Source organism: Onychostruthus taczanowskii, unplaced genomic scaffold (assembly GCF_017590055.1).
Source record: "Onychostruthus taczanowskii isolate IOZ18803 unplaced genomic scaffold, ASM1759005v1 scaffold17, whole genome shotgun sequence".
Lineage (NCBI taxonomy): Eukaryota > Metazoa > Chordata > Aves > Passeriformes > Passeridae > Onychostruthus > Onychostruthus taczanowskii.
The window spans coordinates 12,232,685-12,249,344 of NW_024498906.1; the positions used below are offsets into that span (position 1 = coordinate 12,232,685).

The 16,660-nt window shown below is 41.8% G+C and overlaps 2 protein-coding genes across 4 annotated transcripts in view; one reads left to right on the top strand and one right to left on the bottom strand.

Moving 5' to 3' along the window:
* Positions 1 to 11,818: 11,818 nt before the first annotated feature.
* Positions 11,819 to 14,501, bottom strand: LOC121333557 (phosphatidylinositol glycan anchor biosynthesis class P). The gene is made up of 4 exons (XM_041399992.1): positions 14,179 to 14,501; positions 13,280 to 13,352; positions 12,699 to 12,817; positions 11,819 to 12,428 (listed from the first exon to the last, which is right to left on the bottom strand). Exons 1-4 carry the CDS (start codon positions 14,258 to 14,260, stop codon positions 12,298 to 12,300), a joined length of 405 nt encoding a protein of 134 aa, XP_041255926.1. The 5' UTR covers positions 14,261 to 14,501; the 3' UTR covers positions 11,819 to 12,297.
* A 64-nt stretch (positions 14,502 to 14,565) lies between these two features.
* TTC3 (tetratricopeptide repeat domain 3) overlaps positions 14,566 to 16,660 on the top strand; it is a 51,875-nt gene continuing 49,780 nt past the window's right edge. For 2 of the 3 annotated variants that reach the window (XM_041400009.1, XM_041400011.1), the window contains exons 1-2: positions 14,566 to 14,665; positions 15,322 to 15,410. In XM_041400009.1, the coding sequence (XP_041255943.1) occupies positions 15,333 to 15,410 (78 nt within the window). In that variant the 5' untranslated portion in view covers positions 14,566 to 14,665; positions 15,322 to 15,332. Of the gene's footprint in view, positions 14,666 to 15,320; positions 15,411 to 16,660 lie in introns of all 3 variants that reach the window. The other variant, XM_041400010.1, reaches the window with a different exon arrangement.

Below are 16,660 nucleotides of genomic sequence, written 5' to 3' on the forward strand. Positions count from 1 at the left end.
GGAAAAGTTCATGAGGAAATGAGAAAACTGAATCAAAGCCTCACCATGCAAGGGAATCTAAAGCAGAACGGGCAAAACCAGTCCCTGTTTCAAGACGAGCTCCTGCCACGTTGGCACAGAATTAATTTAGAGCTGTGAAGCTGCTGTTTCTGTTATAGTGTAACTTCAGCTTCATCATGACAAGCTTTTACTAAAAATTTCAGAATTTTATGACAAGCTTTGACTAAAAAATTCAGAATTGTATGACAGGCTTTGACTAAAATGTTGAGAATTCATGACAAGCTTTGACCAAAAAGTTCAGAATTTTATTACAAGCTTTGACCAAAAAGTTCAGAATTTTAGACAAGCTTTAACTAAAAAGTTCAGAATTCTATCACGAGCTTTGACTGAAATGTTCAGAATTTTATCACAAGCTTTGACTAACAAGTTCAGAATTTTGTGACAAGCTTTGACTAAAAAGTTCAGAATTTTAAACAAGCTTTGACCAAAAAGTTCAGAATTTTAGACAAGCTTTGACCAAAAAGTTCAGAAATTTATGACAAGCTTTAACTAAAAAGTTCAGAATTCTATCACAAGCTTTGACTGAAATGTTCAGAATTTTGTGACAAGCTTTGACTAAAAAGTTCAGAATTTTAAATTGGGAAAACATTCTGTTGTTATTACTTTTATTATTCAACCAAGGCCTTGCATGCACCAGGGAATTTACTGAAATAGGTTTTCTAAATAAAATAAAGTAACCATGTCAGTCAGCTCCTCTTTACAGAGGGTGGAAGGAAACCTTGGAAAAAACAGGGCGTAATATCAGCCCTCAAACTCCCAGCTCCACTGTGTAACCGTGGAGTAGCTGAGCTGCTCTTGTTGACTTTACAGGAATATTTTGAGGCTTTGCTGTGCTTTGTGACCAGCTGGTTCCTTCTCCTTCTCCTACTTAAAAAGCTTTTCCAAGGATTTCTCTGGGAGGAGCTATTGCTGCTATCAGCGTCTGTGGTTTATTGTTTAATATTGTTCAAAGATATTGTTCAAAACTATAAATGCTGCAGATGTGTCCAGGTTCCCCAAATATACCAATTTATGTTGGTAATAATTTATTGATTGCCCTTTATTCTTGCAAATGCACAATTGCCTTCATGAGAAAACTGCATGAAACCCATTTCTCATAAAGATCAAATGCTCTTTTAATTAACACAAAATTATTAGCACAGGGCTCATCTTCTGTAGAAGCTGAATCTGTCAAAGTTATTCCCAGGTAATGTCAGAGATCTGAATAATTCCCCTGACTTCTTGGAAAACTTTTCTAATTCTGTGTTCTTCACCAAATATCAAAATTAAGCACCTTACATGAAAATTACTGCAAAAAGAAACCTGACTTCAGTTAATGATTTCCACAAAAATGCAAATTAATATTGTGTGGTTTGCTTGATTAGTACTATAATGTAATATTCACATTTTTTCTACAAGTATTATATTTGCTCAACATTGCAGCTTCATCACCAAAGTTGTATTTTCAATAATTCTGTAATAAATTTGGTCTTGCAGAGCTTTATCAAGAGATTTAATTGAGAATAACTTTGCATCTTCTGAGTGTTACATTCCAGCAGTTTAGGCTCTAGTCCTGCACTAATATCCATGCAGGCAGAGGAATAAATCAATTATCCTCACATCCAGATCTGATTGCAAGATCACAGATATCAACTCTCCAATACAAACTTCCCTTTCAACTCTCAAGTTAAATCAGGACTAAACAAAACTGAGCTGCTGAAATTACATATGTGGAGGTCAGCCTGTAATTTAGCAAGATATTTAATTACACTGCAGGTGTAATTAAATATCTTGCTAAAACACTTAAGTTTGCCATTTTTCCTCAGGACTTGTGCTGTTATTTAACAAATATTTTGGATTTTTAATATTATTCACTGTGTTCTTTGTTCTATTAACTGTAGTGATTTTGGTACAGAAATGTTCAAAGGGATGGAGACTGTGCATGTATTTTTTATTTGTAATAGGGCACTATTGATTTCTTTACAACTTCACAGATATCACAAGGTATTTAAACATGGCAGGGAGTAGATTTAGACTGAAGGTGCCCAATTCACACTAAATAGTCTGTGGTCAATAAATAAAATTATTTTTCCATCTCTGGGAAAAAGGTTAATGTCAACTTGGACTTTTTTTTAGGACAGGATGTGGATGAGTTCTTCCAGGACATGCAAAAATGCATTTACAGAGTGTATTTAATAAAGAGCAACTCCTGATTCTGCAATAATCCTGAAAATTCTGTAAATTCACATTCAGCAGAACAGCACCAGAAAGATAAATAGGATAAACATGTTCTATCCCATGGGATTTGCTAAAAACAAAAACCCCATGTCCCTGGAACAGCCTCCAAGGTGCGAGCCTGTCCTACCTTTGAACTCATCCTGGTTTGGAAAGCCAGGTGTCTGCTAAGGAAGGCAGGAGCCTCCCCTGAAATGGAGAATGTAAACCCCCTCCCTCTGAATTGCTATAAATTTAAAATTAAGGCACTCTCAGGCAAAAATATGGGAGCAGGAATAACAGTTCTGTATTAGGAAAAAAATAAAAAAAAAAGATAAAATAAACAATGCAATAAACCAAAACAACACTGACAGAGTCAGAACATGACCTGACACCCTGTGGGTCAGGGTGCTGATAGCAATCCAATTGGAATGGTGGCTGCAGCCCTCCTGGAGGGTCAGGAGCAGGGATCCTGTAGAAGGGTGTAGGCTTCCTCTGAAGATCCAGTGGAAGAGGCCGCTGCTGTTCCTCTGGGAAATCCAATGGAGAAGCCGTGCTGGTGTTCCAGAACTCAAGACTCTATCCAGGTAGGAATGCTTGGCTCCTCCCCTGGGCTCACATCTCCCAATGTTGCTGTAGTTCTTATCAGCCATGCAGTGACACTCAATAGCCCGTTATCAGCAGGTGTCCCCTGAGGGAGGAGTGGCTGTGGCACAGATAAGGAAAACTGCCCGCTGAACAGAAGACAGCTGCCATCCAGATGGCAAACAGAATAAAAGTTGCTTGGAAATCCAGGACAGCACTCCTTGGAAATCCTCTCCTTTGTGCATTTCCCTGCTCTCACCCTTTTTGTTTAGGTGAGTTCTTGGGCAGTTCACACACAGGAGGGGCTCAGAGCTTCTCCCGGCTGTTGGAGCATCCAGAGCCATGGCAGGAGCAGCCGGGAGCCGCTCCCGGGATTCCCGGGATTCCCGCAGCTCCCGGCCCGGCCAGGCAGCACCTGGGCAGGTAAGGCAGGACCAGGGAAGCTTTTCTAGCTGGGGAATCTCCAACTGGAAAATGTGAGTATGGAATTATTCCATTGCCTAGAAACCCGAAAACATTTGTCAACTTTAGGAGTAAAGGGCAAAATATATTTCTGAAAGTGTTCACAGTTATTTTATTTGTTTTGCTGAGACTTCCTCCTTTTAAGCCAATATTTTAGAACTAAAATTAAGTCAGTATTTCAGAACTGAAATTAAGAATTAAAATAATAACAATAATGTAATAATACTTATTATAATTATTATAATTATACAATATTATATATTATAATATTATAATCTATTATATAATTATATAACACTACTACTAGTACTTCTTCTTCTTTTTCTTCTTCTTTTCTGTTTATTTGAAAACACTTTTCCATTTCTTCTTCTTCCTCTTCTTCTTCCTCTTCCTCCTCCTCTTCTTTTTCTTCCTCTTCTTCTTCTTCTCCTTCTTCCTCTCTTCATCTTCTTCTTTTTCTTCTTCTTTTCTGTTTATTTGAAAACACTTTTCCATTTCTTCTTCTTCCTCTTCTTCTTCCTCTTCCTCCTCTTCTTCTTTTTCTTCCTCTTCTTCTTCTCCTCCTTCTCCTTCTCCTCCTTCTCCTTCTCCTTCTCCTTCTCCTTCTTCTTCTTTTTTCTATTTTTTTGAAGGCAATTTTCCATTTCTCCAGCTGGATCTGTTGCACAGCACCAGAGATGGAAAAAATCAGAAAATCTTGGTGGAAAGAGCATCTAGAATTGTGGTGACCCCACCAAAAAAAGGCAGACACAGCACCCAGTACTCCATCTGGGCTCAGATTGTCCTCCTTGGATTGATGCTGGAGTTGCTGCCTCAAAAAATAACCAGGCACTCAGAGAGCACAGGAAATGTGTCAGAGAGGCAGGCAGAGGTAATTTGGGGGTTTTGTGCATAAATAAAAAAGATTTCAGTGTTATTTAAACCATCTTGAGTTCACTTGGAGCTGGGAGATCCTAAAGGGAAAGGAGCCCTTGGTGAAAAATGGGCCAGGGGATGGCTGATGTGTGGGGAGAACCCAACTATTGCCATAAAAATCAGATTTACTCCATGGAAATGGTCCCAGGGATGCACAGGATGGGATTTTGGGGGGTCTGGGCAGGGCCAGGAGTTGGAGTCCAAGGTCCTGGTGGTCCCTCCCCACTCAGGATATTCCATGATTCCATTGTATCCTGATTTTCCAGCAGCTCTGCTTTGTGGAGGCCCTGGATGCTCCCAGCAAGGGATGGGGAGAACCAACAAATGGTGAGAGCAAATCCTGGGGAAGAAGAAAGAATCCTTGGGGAAAAGCAGGAATTGAAGATGGGAAGCCAGTCTTGGTCAGTTCCTGATTTGTTCTTTCAAGCATTTCTTTAGTGCTGGAAAACGTGGTTTAAATTTGTGTTCTGTGCATGGTGGTGGGTGAAGGTGTCTCTCATTTTGTGTTAGATATAGAATTTTTATAGAATCTTTAATTTTGTGTTAGATATTAGGATTATTATCAGTTCTTAATATATTTAATATATCTTTTTAATCTACTGAATTTATCTTCTTAGTATATTTAATTTTGTAATAATCATTGATATTACTAATATAATATCAAGAGCTGCAGAAATAACTTCTTACTCCACACAACCCTCATTTTAACAGCACTCTACATTTGCTTAATTTTTTATATATATATATATATATATATAAAGAATAACTTCATTTTGAAATCTCCAGGCATAATCTGGATGTGATGTTTTGTATAAAGGGGGAGTTGAAGTGAAAATGACTTTTAAAAACATGTTTTCATGTGCATAATTTTATTTATTGGGTTTTTGGAGGGGGATGTTGCTATAAGTAAACCACTGAGGAAGCCAACAGAAAACTGAATTTTAAAGTAACTCTGACTGGCTTTGACTTCCACTGTGATTTTTAGTTTTGCTTGCTGGGGTGGGAAGGCTGAAGGAACAAAAATAGAAATTGAGGCACAACCAACAAAGGCCCTGAGGTTTTATTTTTATGAGACAACAGGATCAGTTAGTCCCTGACTAAAATCTAATTGTTACTAAAATCTCATTTTAGTAACAATTTAATTACTCACCAAACTGCACAGATGTTTATCCCTCAGCAAAGATGCCCAGGCTGAACAGAGCCTGAAAAAGATGAAAATAAGGAAAAAGTAATTTTAAAACCTCGATTTTTTGCCTCACCTGATTTATATTTACATTTATTGCTCACTAAGGCCAAATAATGAATGGGAACAGCTGCTGATGGAGAGGGATTGGTGCAGATTTGAAGTTGCTTTAAGTTGCTCTTGATTAAAAGTTGAAGTCCAGGTAAAGCTTTTTAAGGTCAGAGGACTGATAAGGGTTTTCACCAATGTTTGCATTCTTTCATTAGGAAACTCCTAATTGGGGTTTTCCTTTAGAGAAGGAAAATCAATGAATATCCCTCTTCTTTGCAAGTATTTGTTTTAAAGCTTTGGCAAATGAAATTCTGTCAGACCTTAACTGCTGTCAGATTTCACTGGGAATTGGCCCAGGTGAAACCAAGAGGGGCCATTTGTGATTTTAATACAAAAAAAAAGTGGATTTGGAAATAAATAAATCAGTCTACACCTCCTCCTCCACCTGGAGACACAAAATCCACTAAAATCAATCCCAGTCTAACCCTGGTATCCTAATTCTAGAAATAATTAATTAAAAAATAAATTATAATGTTCAAGCTAGATTGCATGGACAAGTGTTGCACTGTTTAACTTTTTCTCTTAAAATGTGTTTTCTTCTTCTCAGGCTTTATTTGCCCAAATCCAAACCCCAGAAGTTTCTTGCTGACATTGGAGAGAAGGTTCTGGCCAGTTTTCCTGCACAAGCCACAATTCACTTCTACAATGGTGATGCTGAGTCTGAGTCTGAGGAAGAGCCCTGAAAGACCCAGAATCCACATTAAAAAATGAAGAATTTAAAAAAGAACTGTGGAATGGGTGGACAAACATCTGACCAAACAGAGAAATACAGCAGAGCTCACCACATTAAAAAATGAAGAATTTTAAAAAGAACTGTCAGGAATGGGTGGACAAACATCTGACCAAACAGAGAAATACAGCAGAGCTCAAAAAGAAATCATTTATAATTCTCTTTCCAAGGAAAATGAGTCAAAGCACTGGAAAATTGGAGGAAATCCTTTTGTGTTTTTAGAGACTTTCACAAATTATTTAAATCAGGTTGGTTTCAGTAACAGAGATAAAGAACATTGGGAGCATTGTACTGGGTTTTTAGACACTGCAGCCCTGAGAAAGTGAAAATTGCATTTTCATTGCATTTTCATTTTCATGTGCATTGATTGTGAGGCTGAATAATGTAATGTACAGCCCCAAAATAACACAAACAAAACACACTGAACAAATAACCCAAACAAAACACACTGAAATTAGGCAAGGAATTGTTTCAAATGTTGCTTATTGGCTCCCTGGGATATATTTATTCTGCTAAAAATGCTGAATGCCCAGCTGGCCTCACCCATTTCCAGTAGAACCCACAGGTTCTGCCAAACATTTGTGATACTTTCTGGGCTTCTGCCATTCTCTTCTTATCAGATTTTCCCCCTGCAATCTTTTTCCAGCCAGAAAAAAAAAAGTCAGCCTTGATTAAAACCCACAATTTAATTTAATACCACATTAAAACTTGCATTATGTGGCACCTTCCCCACAATGTCTTTCATGCTCAGAGAGTTTCTCAGCACTTGCCTTGCTACCAGCACCTCTAAATACCTCAAGGATTAAATATTTGTCCCCACTAGGTATAAAATTCGTTATTTTTAATGGCCTTTAACTCCAACCAAAACTGCCATGAGACAAAGCAAATGCAGAATTTCAGATTTTGGACCTTTCTCTGGTGGTTGTGAGATGAGGTCAGAGAGTTTTCAGAAGCCCTGGAAGTTTGTGCCAGCTCCTCCTCTCAGTCAGGTGCTGGCAAACAAAGGAGTGTCACACATTTAAAGTCTGGAAAAATTAAGATTCCAAATGAATAAACCTATTAGAATGAAGGACTTTTTGGAAGATCTCCACTTGCAAACTCACAAGAGGATCATTAATTAAATTTACACCACGAGACAAAATCCTGTCACATAGGGAATGACAAGAATGAGTTGAAATTGAAACCTCAGAGTGACAAAGGAAAATTCAGCTTTTAGATTAATTTCCACTTCTCCACTTCCAAACAAATGGCACCAAATCACAGATAATTTAAGGTATTTCACGAGATATCCTAAAATAATTTTATTTATTTAAATTTTTGTTTAATTTTGTTTAATTAATTTTAAATTTATTTAATTTATTTCATTTTAATTTTTATTTTCTTTATTTAATTAATTTTTAAAAAATTTTTATTTTAGTTAATTTAGTTTAGTTTATTTTTTTAAATCTATTTTTTTATATTTACTAATGACCCAGCTTCCTCACTATTTAGTCTGCAGCAAAAGCAAACAGAAAAGCAGCCAGGATACTTTCATTTCTCTGTGATGACCCATTACAGACAAAAAATGCACTGAGGTCCCTTCCCAGCTCGTTAATTATTAAGAGAAGCCCCAAAGTGAACTGGTGCAGCATTGAGCTGCAGGGAACTTTCAGATTCCACTTCTGATTTTTTACCTCATCTGCAATCCCACCCTGCAGAGTCAGAGTGACCTCAGCACCATCCATCACTTACAGGAAAAAGGTGACAGAGCATCCCCAAAAGGAGTTTAGGCTGAGTTTAGCACTTCAAAGGCAAGGCTGGAAGCAGATGGAATTCTTGGCTCAGGTCTCTGTGCCACAAAATCCTTCCCTAGGGAATTCAACAGCTGCAGCACTTCCAGTCAGTGCTGCTTTCATTTTCCATTCCTTAAAATGATGGCAGCAAAAAGCAGCTTTTTATTCCCTGGTACAGGGATGCCTCCACAAAACCTCTGCAATTTCAGATTCCTCTTGTATAAAAAATCCTAAAAATAATGGCAGCAAAAAGCAGGTTTTTATTCTCTGCTACAGAGATGGCTCCACAAAATCTCTGCAATTTCAGATTCCTTTTGCATGAAAAATGATAATTAAAGTTGATTTTCGTACAGCAGCCTTGAATTCTGCTTCCTTGAATATCCTTCCTCTGAAGGATACAAATATCCAAGGGAAACATGGCACAGAAATGTGTTTTTTCTAAATATTAAATTTAGAGGATTAATTTAGAGGACAGAGGATTAATTAAGAGAGAAAAAGAACTATCACAGGATTTTTTGTAACTCCCTGAATTACATTTGTGCAGAGAGAATGACAACAGAGCAGAACTGAGCAAAGGCAATATTCCCAACAGCAGCAGAGACAAAATCCAGCCAATTCACTGAAACATTTCCTATTTAATGCTATTTATTCTGCACTGCCTTCATCTCTCAGCTGCTTTCCATCCATAGCACAGCACCCCAACAAAACTGACTCTGGCAACCCCTCTGGAAGGGAACTGGCAGAAGAAAACGGAATCCTTCCAAAACTTTCTCCTCAGAAAAAGAGAAACTTCCTGAATGGGGAGATACAAAACACCCCTTTCATCCCAGCTGGGTGAAAGCTGACTGGAAATTCAACAGGACTCAGCAAGCAGGACTCTTAAAATTAAACATTTTACCAACTCAGGCCCACAAGAAAGGTGAACAAAATATATCTACACAAGATCAGTCAAATATTTTGTTTATAAGGCAGAAACATTTTGTGATTTCCACCCATAAATGAAATTGAAGTTCAGAGGAACTTGTTGCATTTTTAATGTTTATGGACCCCTAGCACAGATGTGTCCCAAGATGAACATTTAATATTAATATTAGAGCTTTTTGTTTTATATCAGGGGGTCTTGGGTTGTCCTTGCTCCTGTTCTCCCCCTGCCCAACCACAGGGGGTTTGAGATGATCCAGTGGAGCTGACAGAATTCATTATGGAATAAGGAATTATGAAATAATTTTGGGATGGTCTGGACAATGCTTTAGAGAACAGCAAAAGTTTATCTGCTTAACTCAAGGGAAATCATGGAATGGTTTGGGTTGGGAGGGACCTTAAAGCTCATCCATGGCAGGGACACCTTCCACTGTGCCAGGCTGCTCCAAGCCCCAGTGTCCAGCCTGGCCTTGGACACTGCCAGGGATCCAGGGGCAGCCACAGCTGCTCTGGGAATTCTATTCCAGGGCCTACCCACCCTCCCAGAGAGGAAATTGTTCCTAATATCTGATCTAAACCTGTGATTTTTCAGTTGGAAGCCATTGCCTGTGTGCTGTTCCTCCATCCCCTGGAAATTGTCTCTCTCCAGGTTTCCTGGGGCTCCTTCAGGCCCTGCAAGGCCACCCTGAGCTCAGCCCAAAGCTTCTCCTGTGCAGCTGAACAATCCCAGCTGTGCCAGCCTTTCCTGCCAGCAGAGCTGCTCCATCCCTTGGAGCATCTTCACAATCCATGTTTTTATCATCCTTCCCTTTCCTGCCAAGATGGAAAGAAGAGAGAGACACAAATTTGGCAGCCCCACTCCATGGAAACCCATGGACCTTCCTTATTTCATGACTCCCCTTCCCTTCCCTTCCCTTCCCCCTTCCCCCTTCCCCCTTCCCTTTCACAGCAAGATGTGTAAAACATCATCCATCCCCAACAGGATAAAGCCTGCAGGAGAACCCGAAAAGGTGCATTTAAATGCAAAACTGAATTTTCATGCCTGGCTTTATTCCAGCAGGGACAATGCAGTGGTTTGATCTCTACCAGCTGTGCCACTAGTAAGGCAGAAGGGCGAAAACAAGGGCAAGTTTTGGGTTTTTTTTTCCCTTTTTTTTTACTTAGTTTCCCCTCAGTCTCTGAGAAGAATGGACACCTGATATCGAGGGATGTTTTGTAAAGAAAGGCACCACCGTTCAATCATGTGAGGGACTTTTTTCCCTCAAAATCTAAGGCAAAATTTATATAAATCTACATTAAAAACCTCCTCTTCTCTTTGCAGAACTGTGTATCTTCTCATCCCAGTCACAGGCAAGACCTGTGGATGCCCAGTTCCCCAAAATCTCTATTTTAGCCCCAAACCCCCACTATTGCCTGGTTTGATTTTGCTCCCAGAGGCAATTTCTGAAGTGTCACACGTGGCCAAGCTGAAGGAAAGGTCACCAGGGTGTCTCTGAAGCAGCAGTGACAGAAAAGCCAAGATTGAGTTTCACCCTGCAAGTTCTCCTTGACCAAACAGCCCCCCTTGGCCTCCCCATAACTGTGGGGTCTGCAGAGAAGTGAAATTCATCCCTGATCCAATCTTTGCCCAAAGTTTACATCCTTTCATTTGTGTTTCTCAGGGCGTTTTCCAGTTTTCCTTGACCCTGAAGGGATTTGGGCATCCTTGACAAGGCACTGAATTAATCCTCTCATCAAATGATCCCAAAGGATCTTTTCTCATCTTCACTCACTGGCAGGTTGGAATTCCAGGTGAAATTGCTGTCTCAGGAAGGAAAAAGGGTGGAAAATACACAGGGAAAAAAAAAAAAAAAAAAGATTGCAGTCAATACTTCAATGGCTGGAACGGGATTAGAGGAATGACAAAAGGGTAAACACATCTTTGTGGCTGCTGGTCATCAAATCATGAATTCATGGAAATTAAATCATTAATGAAAATTAATAAAAGGACAGGATCGTGGCAGGGCCAAGAAACAACAGCAAACAAAACCCCAAAACTTCTTTAATAACTTTAAATTACCACAAAAATCAATGCTCTTCTGATTTAGAAACAAATTCATTTTCATACAAGACCCCCACAGGCCAATACAGCTAAAATTCAGTATTTCAAAGTGAAATGTTGAAAAGCTTTTTTCCCTTCAGTAAGGAGGTGTTTTAATCCTACCTGGAATACTGAACAAGGAGATTTTTCCTCCAAATTCAGGCAAAAAACCCAACCAGCTACAGATTTGTATTTACATCAAAGTGATTGCTACCAAGTCTTAAAATATTCCAGAGCAGCTGATGGTCATTTTGACAGATTTCTAAAGAACTGGCATAAGATTTTCCAGGTAAATTCTCATTAATTTATTATCTTTTAATGAAATATTAACATTTTTAATTAAATTCTCTGCTGAAGTTGGTTACAGGCTTAATAAATACTGAGGTTCTATTCACTGGGTTTTAAAATAGACCTAAATAACATTGAGTCCTGGAGATAACTGTATCTGTGACACTTGGGAGAAGGGAAATAAATAAAAAAAAAGTACAATTCACTGTTTATAAAACATCTGAACCACTTAACCTTGGGTTTTAACAGCATGGATCTGTCAGTTCCCCTATTCCAGCTATTCCCTTTAACTTTGTTGTCAGTTTTATTTTCTTAAAAATAAGTTTAAAAAAGTAATTTCAAGACTTGTTTCAGCAAATCTTCTCAACCCACCTTTATTATTTTTGGTAACTCAGTAAATCTGATATTTTGGGGGCTGGGGGATCAACAGATTTGGCTGAATAAAGAATTGTGTGAAGGAAAATGGAGCATTTATCACCTCAGCCCAGGAGAAACCTCCCAGAACCACAGGAAAATGGTGAAGATGGAAAAAACAGCCACATTTTATTAATATTTACAATGGCTAATAATATCTTTACAATGCAAACACTTCCAGTTAATAACGAAAAAAAGATCCTCAAGTGTTTGACTGGCAAAACACATTTTCTGTCCCTGAATTCAAAGAGAAATAGAACTAAACTGTGTCTAAAAGCTGCTCTTTTTTCCCTCTCAGAGGGGAATTCCGAGCAGAAAGATGCAAGTAACAGAACACTTTTCAAGCCACTTTTTCAATTTCTAAAGAATAACCAGATAAATTATTGGGGCATAATTTTCAGAGGAATGCAGGTTATTAAGGTGAATAATAATGATGATGATAATAATAATAATAATAAATTTAATTAGAAATCCAGGGGAAAAAAAAAGCTGAAAGAGTTTTTATTTTTAGCTTGGAGAGGTTTTAAATAGTAAAACTCTGTAAGTTTTATTAATCCTTTGTCCAAACAGATTTTAATAACAACTATCTGCTGTTGCAGATCCCTTTTTCAGGGAGGAAGAACATCCTGTTGACTTCACTGATGGGAATATCTCTCAGGGCTGGAATTGCCTCCTCTTGGAATTTCTTCTGCTGCTGCTTTTTTGCAAAGTTATCTACAAAAGATAAGGAAAACATTTCACGGCTTCCAGGTCCTTTTCTTCCAAGAATATGATGTAATTTTATAATGCAGCACTACAAATTTAGCTACTTTAAAGGATGAAAACCCCACCAGGACTTCCAAGGAATGAAATATTTGAGTTTAAAAAAGGCTTAAAATTTGGGTTTTATTTAAAGCCTTAAAATTTGGGTTTTATTCTTTGCAGAATAAATTCTTCCAGAATTCTCAGTGAAGGATTAAACTTTTCAAAAAGCAATAAAATTACCTGTGATGGTGTGAGTGGAGTTGAGTGGAGCTGTGCTCATCATGTTAATCCCAAAAAGCAAAATATAACCAATTCCCACTGCCACCAGGAGATAAACTGGCAGAGCAACTGCCCAGTACCTGAGAAAAAGGATTTACAAGTTTACATTTAGTAACAAATGCCTAATAATAAATCAGTTTTAATGTTGGTATTGTATCTGCGATGAATTTCTCCAGGAGGAAAAGAAACAACACCTCTGATTATGGATCCTGACTGCACTGGAGCTACTGACAAACCACCACATAAATTCCTTTAAAAAGGTGTTTATTTTTTAATTATGGCCTAAAGTTTACTGTATTTCCACCAGCAAACTTCCTAAAAGCAAAATGTCACATTTATCCTAAAATATCCCAATATTATTTATTTCATGGCACAACAAAACATTTTCACCATAGCTACATAAAAAAATGCTTCAGAAACATTACAGCCCTTTATCATCAGGGAAAAATGGATTTAATGCAAGGCTATTATTTAAAAAGAAAAGGTTTTTTTTTTTAATTTGAAAATAATTAAGATTAAGGAGTTTAATTGGCTGAACTTACTTTTGAGGCCAGTATGTCAGTCCCAGGGAAAAGAGCCAAGTCTCAGGAATATAAGCCCAGATAAGGTACAAAACTGCACAACAAAATTAAAAAGTCACAGTAAGACTGATGGTATTTTGGACTTACTGAATTTTGCTTTTCTTTAAGCCAAAATATCTCTCCCAAAAGATTGCAGAATTTGCCTCTCAGACACAAATCCTGCCCAGTCCCTGGTTACACTGGATCAGTTTTATATTTGCTTTAACATTTAATGTCTAATTTCCTATGAAGGCAGACAAGAATTTATTCCAATTTAAACTGCAGAACAATAAAGAAAAAAACAACAAAACCACCCCCAAACACCTCAATAAAAAGAAGCCAAAGGAATCTGAACACATATAATATTAAAGCAGAAAATTATCTCACAGAGGTCATTTTATGGGAAAAAAACGGGTGGAATTGCAGTGTTTGTATGGAACTGTAATGAAAAATTATTGAAAATCCTTCCTGGTTCTTCCTGGGAGAGGAGCTGAGCCCAACTCCCCCTGGTTTCTCACTGCCCGAGGGTGCAAGAGACCCACAGCAGGATCCTGCACTGAAGAGATTTACAGCACCTTTTCTTGTGTTGGAAAAGTGTTCCCTACCCTCTCCAACCCTGGATCTCCAGAGAAATGAGCAACCCATCACACCAGCACAGAAAAGCTGATGGAACCCAAAATATTTTCCACTGCTGTTGACCAGACTGACTTAATTTTTTAATTTTTTTTTTTCCAGTATTTTGGTGGGGAAGGCAACACCACAACTACCTCCAGCGCTCAGTGAATGTGAGAACGTGCGTGATTCGAGTAAAAAACGGATTAAAAACGGGAACGCAGCACAGCAGCACTCCGGGGTGACGGATCCGGCTGTGGGATACTCACTGAAGCCAAACCACGAGCCCAAAAAAAGCGCAAATCCGTAAATTGCCCTTTCTGGCAGCGGGGCCGGAGAGTTCTCAACCATCCTGGGCTCTTCCCTTGAACTTCGCGGGGAGGGCGGAGAAGGGACACGAGGATGGCGGAGATTTCCTGGGGAGCCCCTTGGGGGCACCCCCTGTGCCCCTCCCTCCCCCACCCCCCGCCGGGCTCTGCCCCTTCGCCTTCCACAGCCTGGGACAGCGGGAGGAGGAGGAGGAAGAAGAAGAACAGAGGAAGGGGGGAAGGGGAGGAAGGGGCTCCCTCTCCCCGCTCCAGCATCCGGCCATGCGCGCAGGCGCACGGCCCGCCGATTGGCCGCGGCTCGTGACGTCAGAGGGCGGGCGGCCAATGGGCGGGGCGTCCGGCGGGCGGGGCGCGCTGGGGCGGCGGGAGCGGCGAGGGCGGCGTAGGAGCGGATCGGGAATCAGAATCGGGAATCGGAGCCGGAGCGGTGCGTGCGCGATGCAGGGATGGATACAGGGAGGGAGGAATGGAGCGGGTGCTCCTCGGCTGCCTTGCCCTGCTCTTCGCCCATCGCGGAACCGCCGCTTGCTGCCCGGTTTGTGCCCGGCACCGTGACGGGCGCTCCCGGCCTGCCCGAGGCGGAGCGCGGTGCCGGGAGCCTCTCCGGGCTCTCGCAGCACCGGCACGGACAGCGCTGTGCCGGCGGGATAACACACGGGATAACGCACGTGCCAGAGCCCGCGGGTTTCCGGGATGGGATGGCGCCGTTGGGGGGAGCCCGGGAGCTGCCGGGACGGGGCGGGGTGTTCGGCATTCCGGGGTGGAGCCGCGATTCCCGGGGGCTGCAGCCGCCGCGATTCCCGGGGGGTGCAGCCGTGATTCCCGAGGTGCCGATGTGATTCCCGGGCTGCTGCTCCTTGTCCCTGCAGAGAGAAGTGCCCCGGCTCCTGTCGCGGTGTGGATCAGAGTTAGTCGCCGTGCCAAGCTTTCAGCAGGGTTTAGGACGGGTGTTCTCAGCGTTAAGCTCTGCTTAACTGCTGCTCGGTTTTGCCTAGAGCCGGCAAAGTGAGGTTTAGCGCTGTGATCGTGGCAGGTGGGGCACAGCTCCAGGTGTTTGTGTTTCTCACCCTCCCTTTCTCTCAGGGTGATGTGCCATGGCTGATCCTCTCTTCAAATCCGACCTTGTTGCAGCCTTGGCTCTTTTTGCTGGTGATTCATCCTACTTTCAACAGGTAAGTGGAGTTGGAGCTCCATGGGAAACTTGCAGAATGTTCCAGGGGGGTTTTACCCAGATCTGTCCCTGGCACAGGGTGCCCAGAGCAGCTGTGGCTGCCCCGGATCCCTGGAATGTTGAAGGCCAGGATGGACATTGGGGCTTGGCACAGCCTGGGATGGTGGAAGGTGTATCCCTGCCGTGGCAGGGATGGGATGGGATGGGATTATATTTAAGGCCCCTTCCAACAAAAATCATTCTGGGATTCTCTGCTCAGATCTCCAGAGTCATTCCCAGTGCTGATGAACTCAAGCTGCCATGCAGGTACCTCACCCTGGCCATGACTCCCTAACAAAAACCCCAAACTGGGGCAGAGCCAGAGCCTGTGTGCCCTGACAGCAGCAGGGCCTTGGTGAGTGCAGCTCCTGTCAGCACAGCCTGCCCAGCCTGTCGGTCCTGTGGCCATTCCTGGGCTGCGGCAGCTCAGCCTCACACATCAAACCGTGGCCCTGCAGGGCAGTCTGCTCTGGCTTCCTGGGGTTTCTGCTCTGCTTTCTTGGGATTTCAGCTCTTGGCCCCTGGGTTTTCACCTTTTGGCTTGTGGGATTTGAGCTCTTGATTCCTGGGTTTTCAGCTCTTGGCCTGTGGGATTTCAGCTCTGAGTCCCTGACATTTCAGCTCTGGGTTCCTGGGATTTGAGCTCTTGGCCCCTGGGTTTTCACCTCTTGGTCTGTGGGATTTCAGCTCTGAGTCCCTGACCTTTCAGCTCTGGGTTCCTGGGATTTGAGCTCTTGGCCCCTGGGTTTTCAGCTCTTGGCCTGTGGGATTTCAGCTCTGAATTCCTGGGATTTGAGCTCTTGGTTCCTGGGATTTCAGCTCTTGGCCTATGGGATTTCAGCTCTGGGTCCCTGGGGTTTCAGCTCTGCACAGTGACTGCAGCTTTGCCCCTTCTTTGTTCTTCCAGTCTCTTCCAATTTTCTTTGTGCCCAGCAAGGCTCTGTTTATTTAATCCCAGAATGGTTTGGGTTGGGAGGGACCCTAAATCCCATCCAGTGCCACCCCTGCCATGGCAGGGACACCTTCCACTGTGCCAGGCTGCTCCAAGCCCCAGTGTCCAACCTGGCCTTGGGCACTGCCAGGGATCCAGGGGCAGCCACAGCTGCTCTGGCAATTCCATCCCAGCCCCTGCCCACCCTGCCAGGGAACAATTCCTCATTCCCAAGATCCCATCCAGCCCTGCCCTCTGGCAGTGGGAACCATTCCCTGTGT

What these genes read in the sequence shown, in the direction of transcription:
- LOC121333557 (XM_041399992.1), bottom strand. Translation starts at nt 14,260, where the DNA reads ATGGTTGAGAACTCTCCGGCCCCGCTGCCAGAAAGGGCAATTTACGGA. An exon ending in GGGCTCGTGGTTTGGCTTCA is followed by an intron (nt 13,353 to 14,178) that starts GTGAGTATCCCA and finishes TTTGTTGTGCAG; the next exon opens with TTTTGTACCTTATCTGGGCT. An exon ending in CTCCACTCACACCATCACAG is followed by an intron (nt 12,429 to 12,698) that starts GTAATTTTATTG and finishes TATCTTTTGTAG; the next exon opens with ATAACTTTGCAAAAAAGCAG.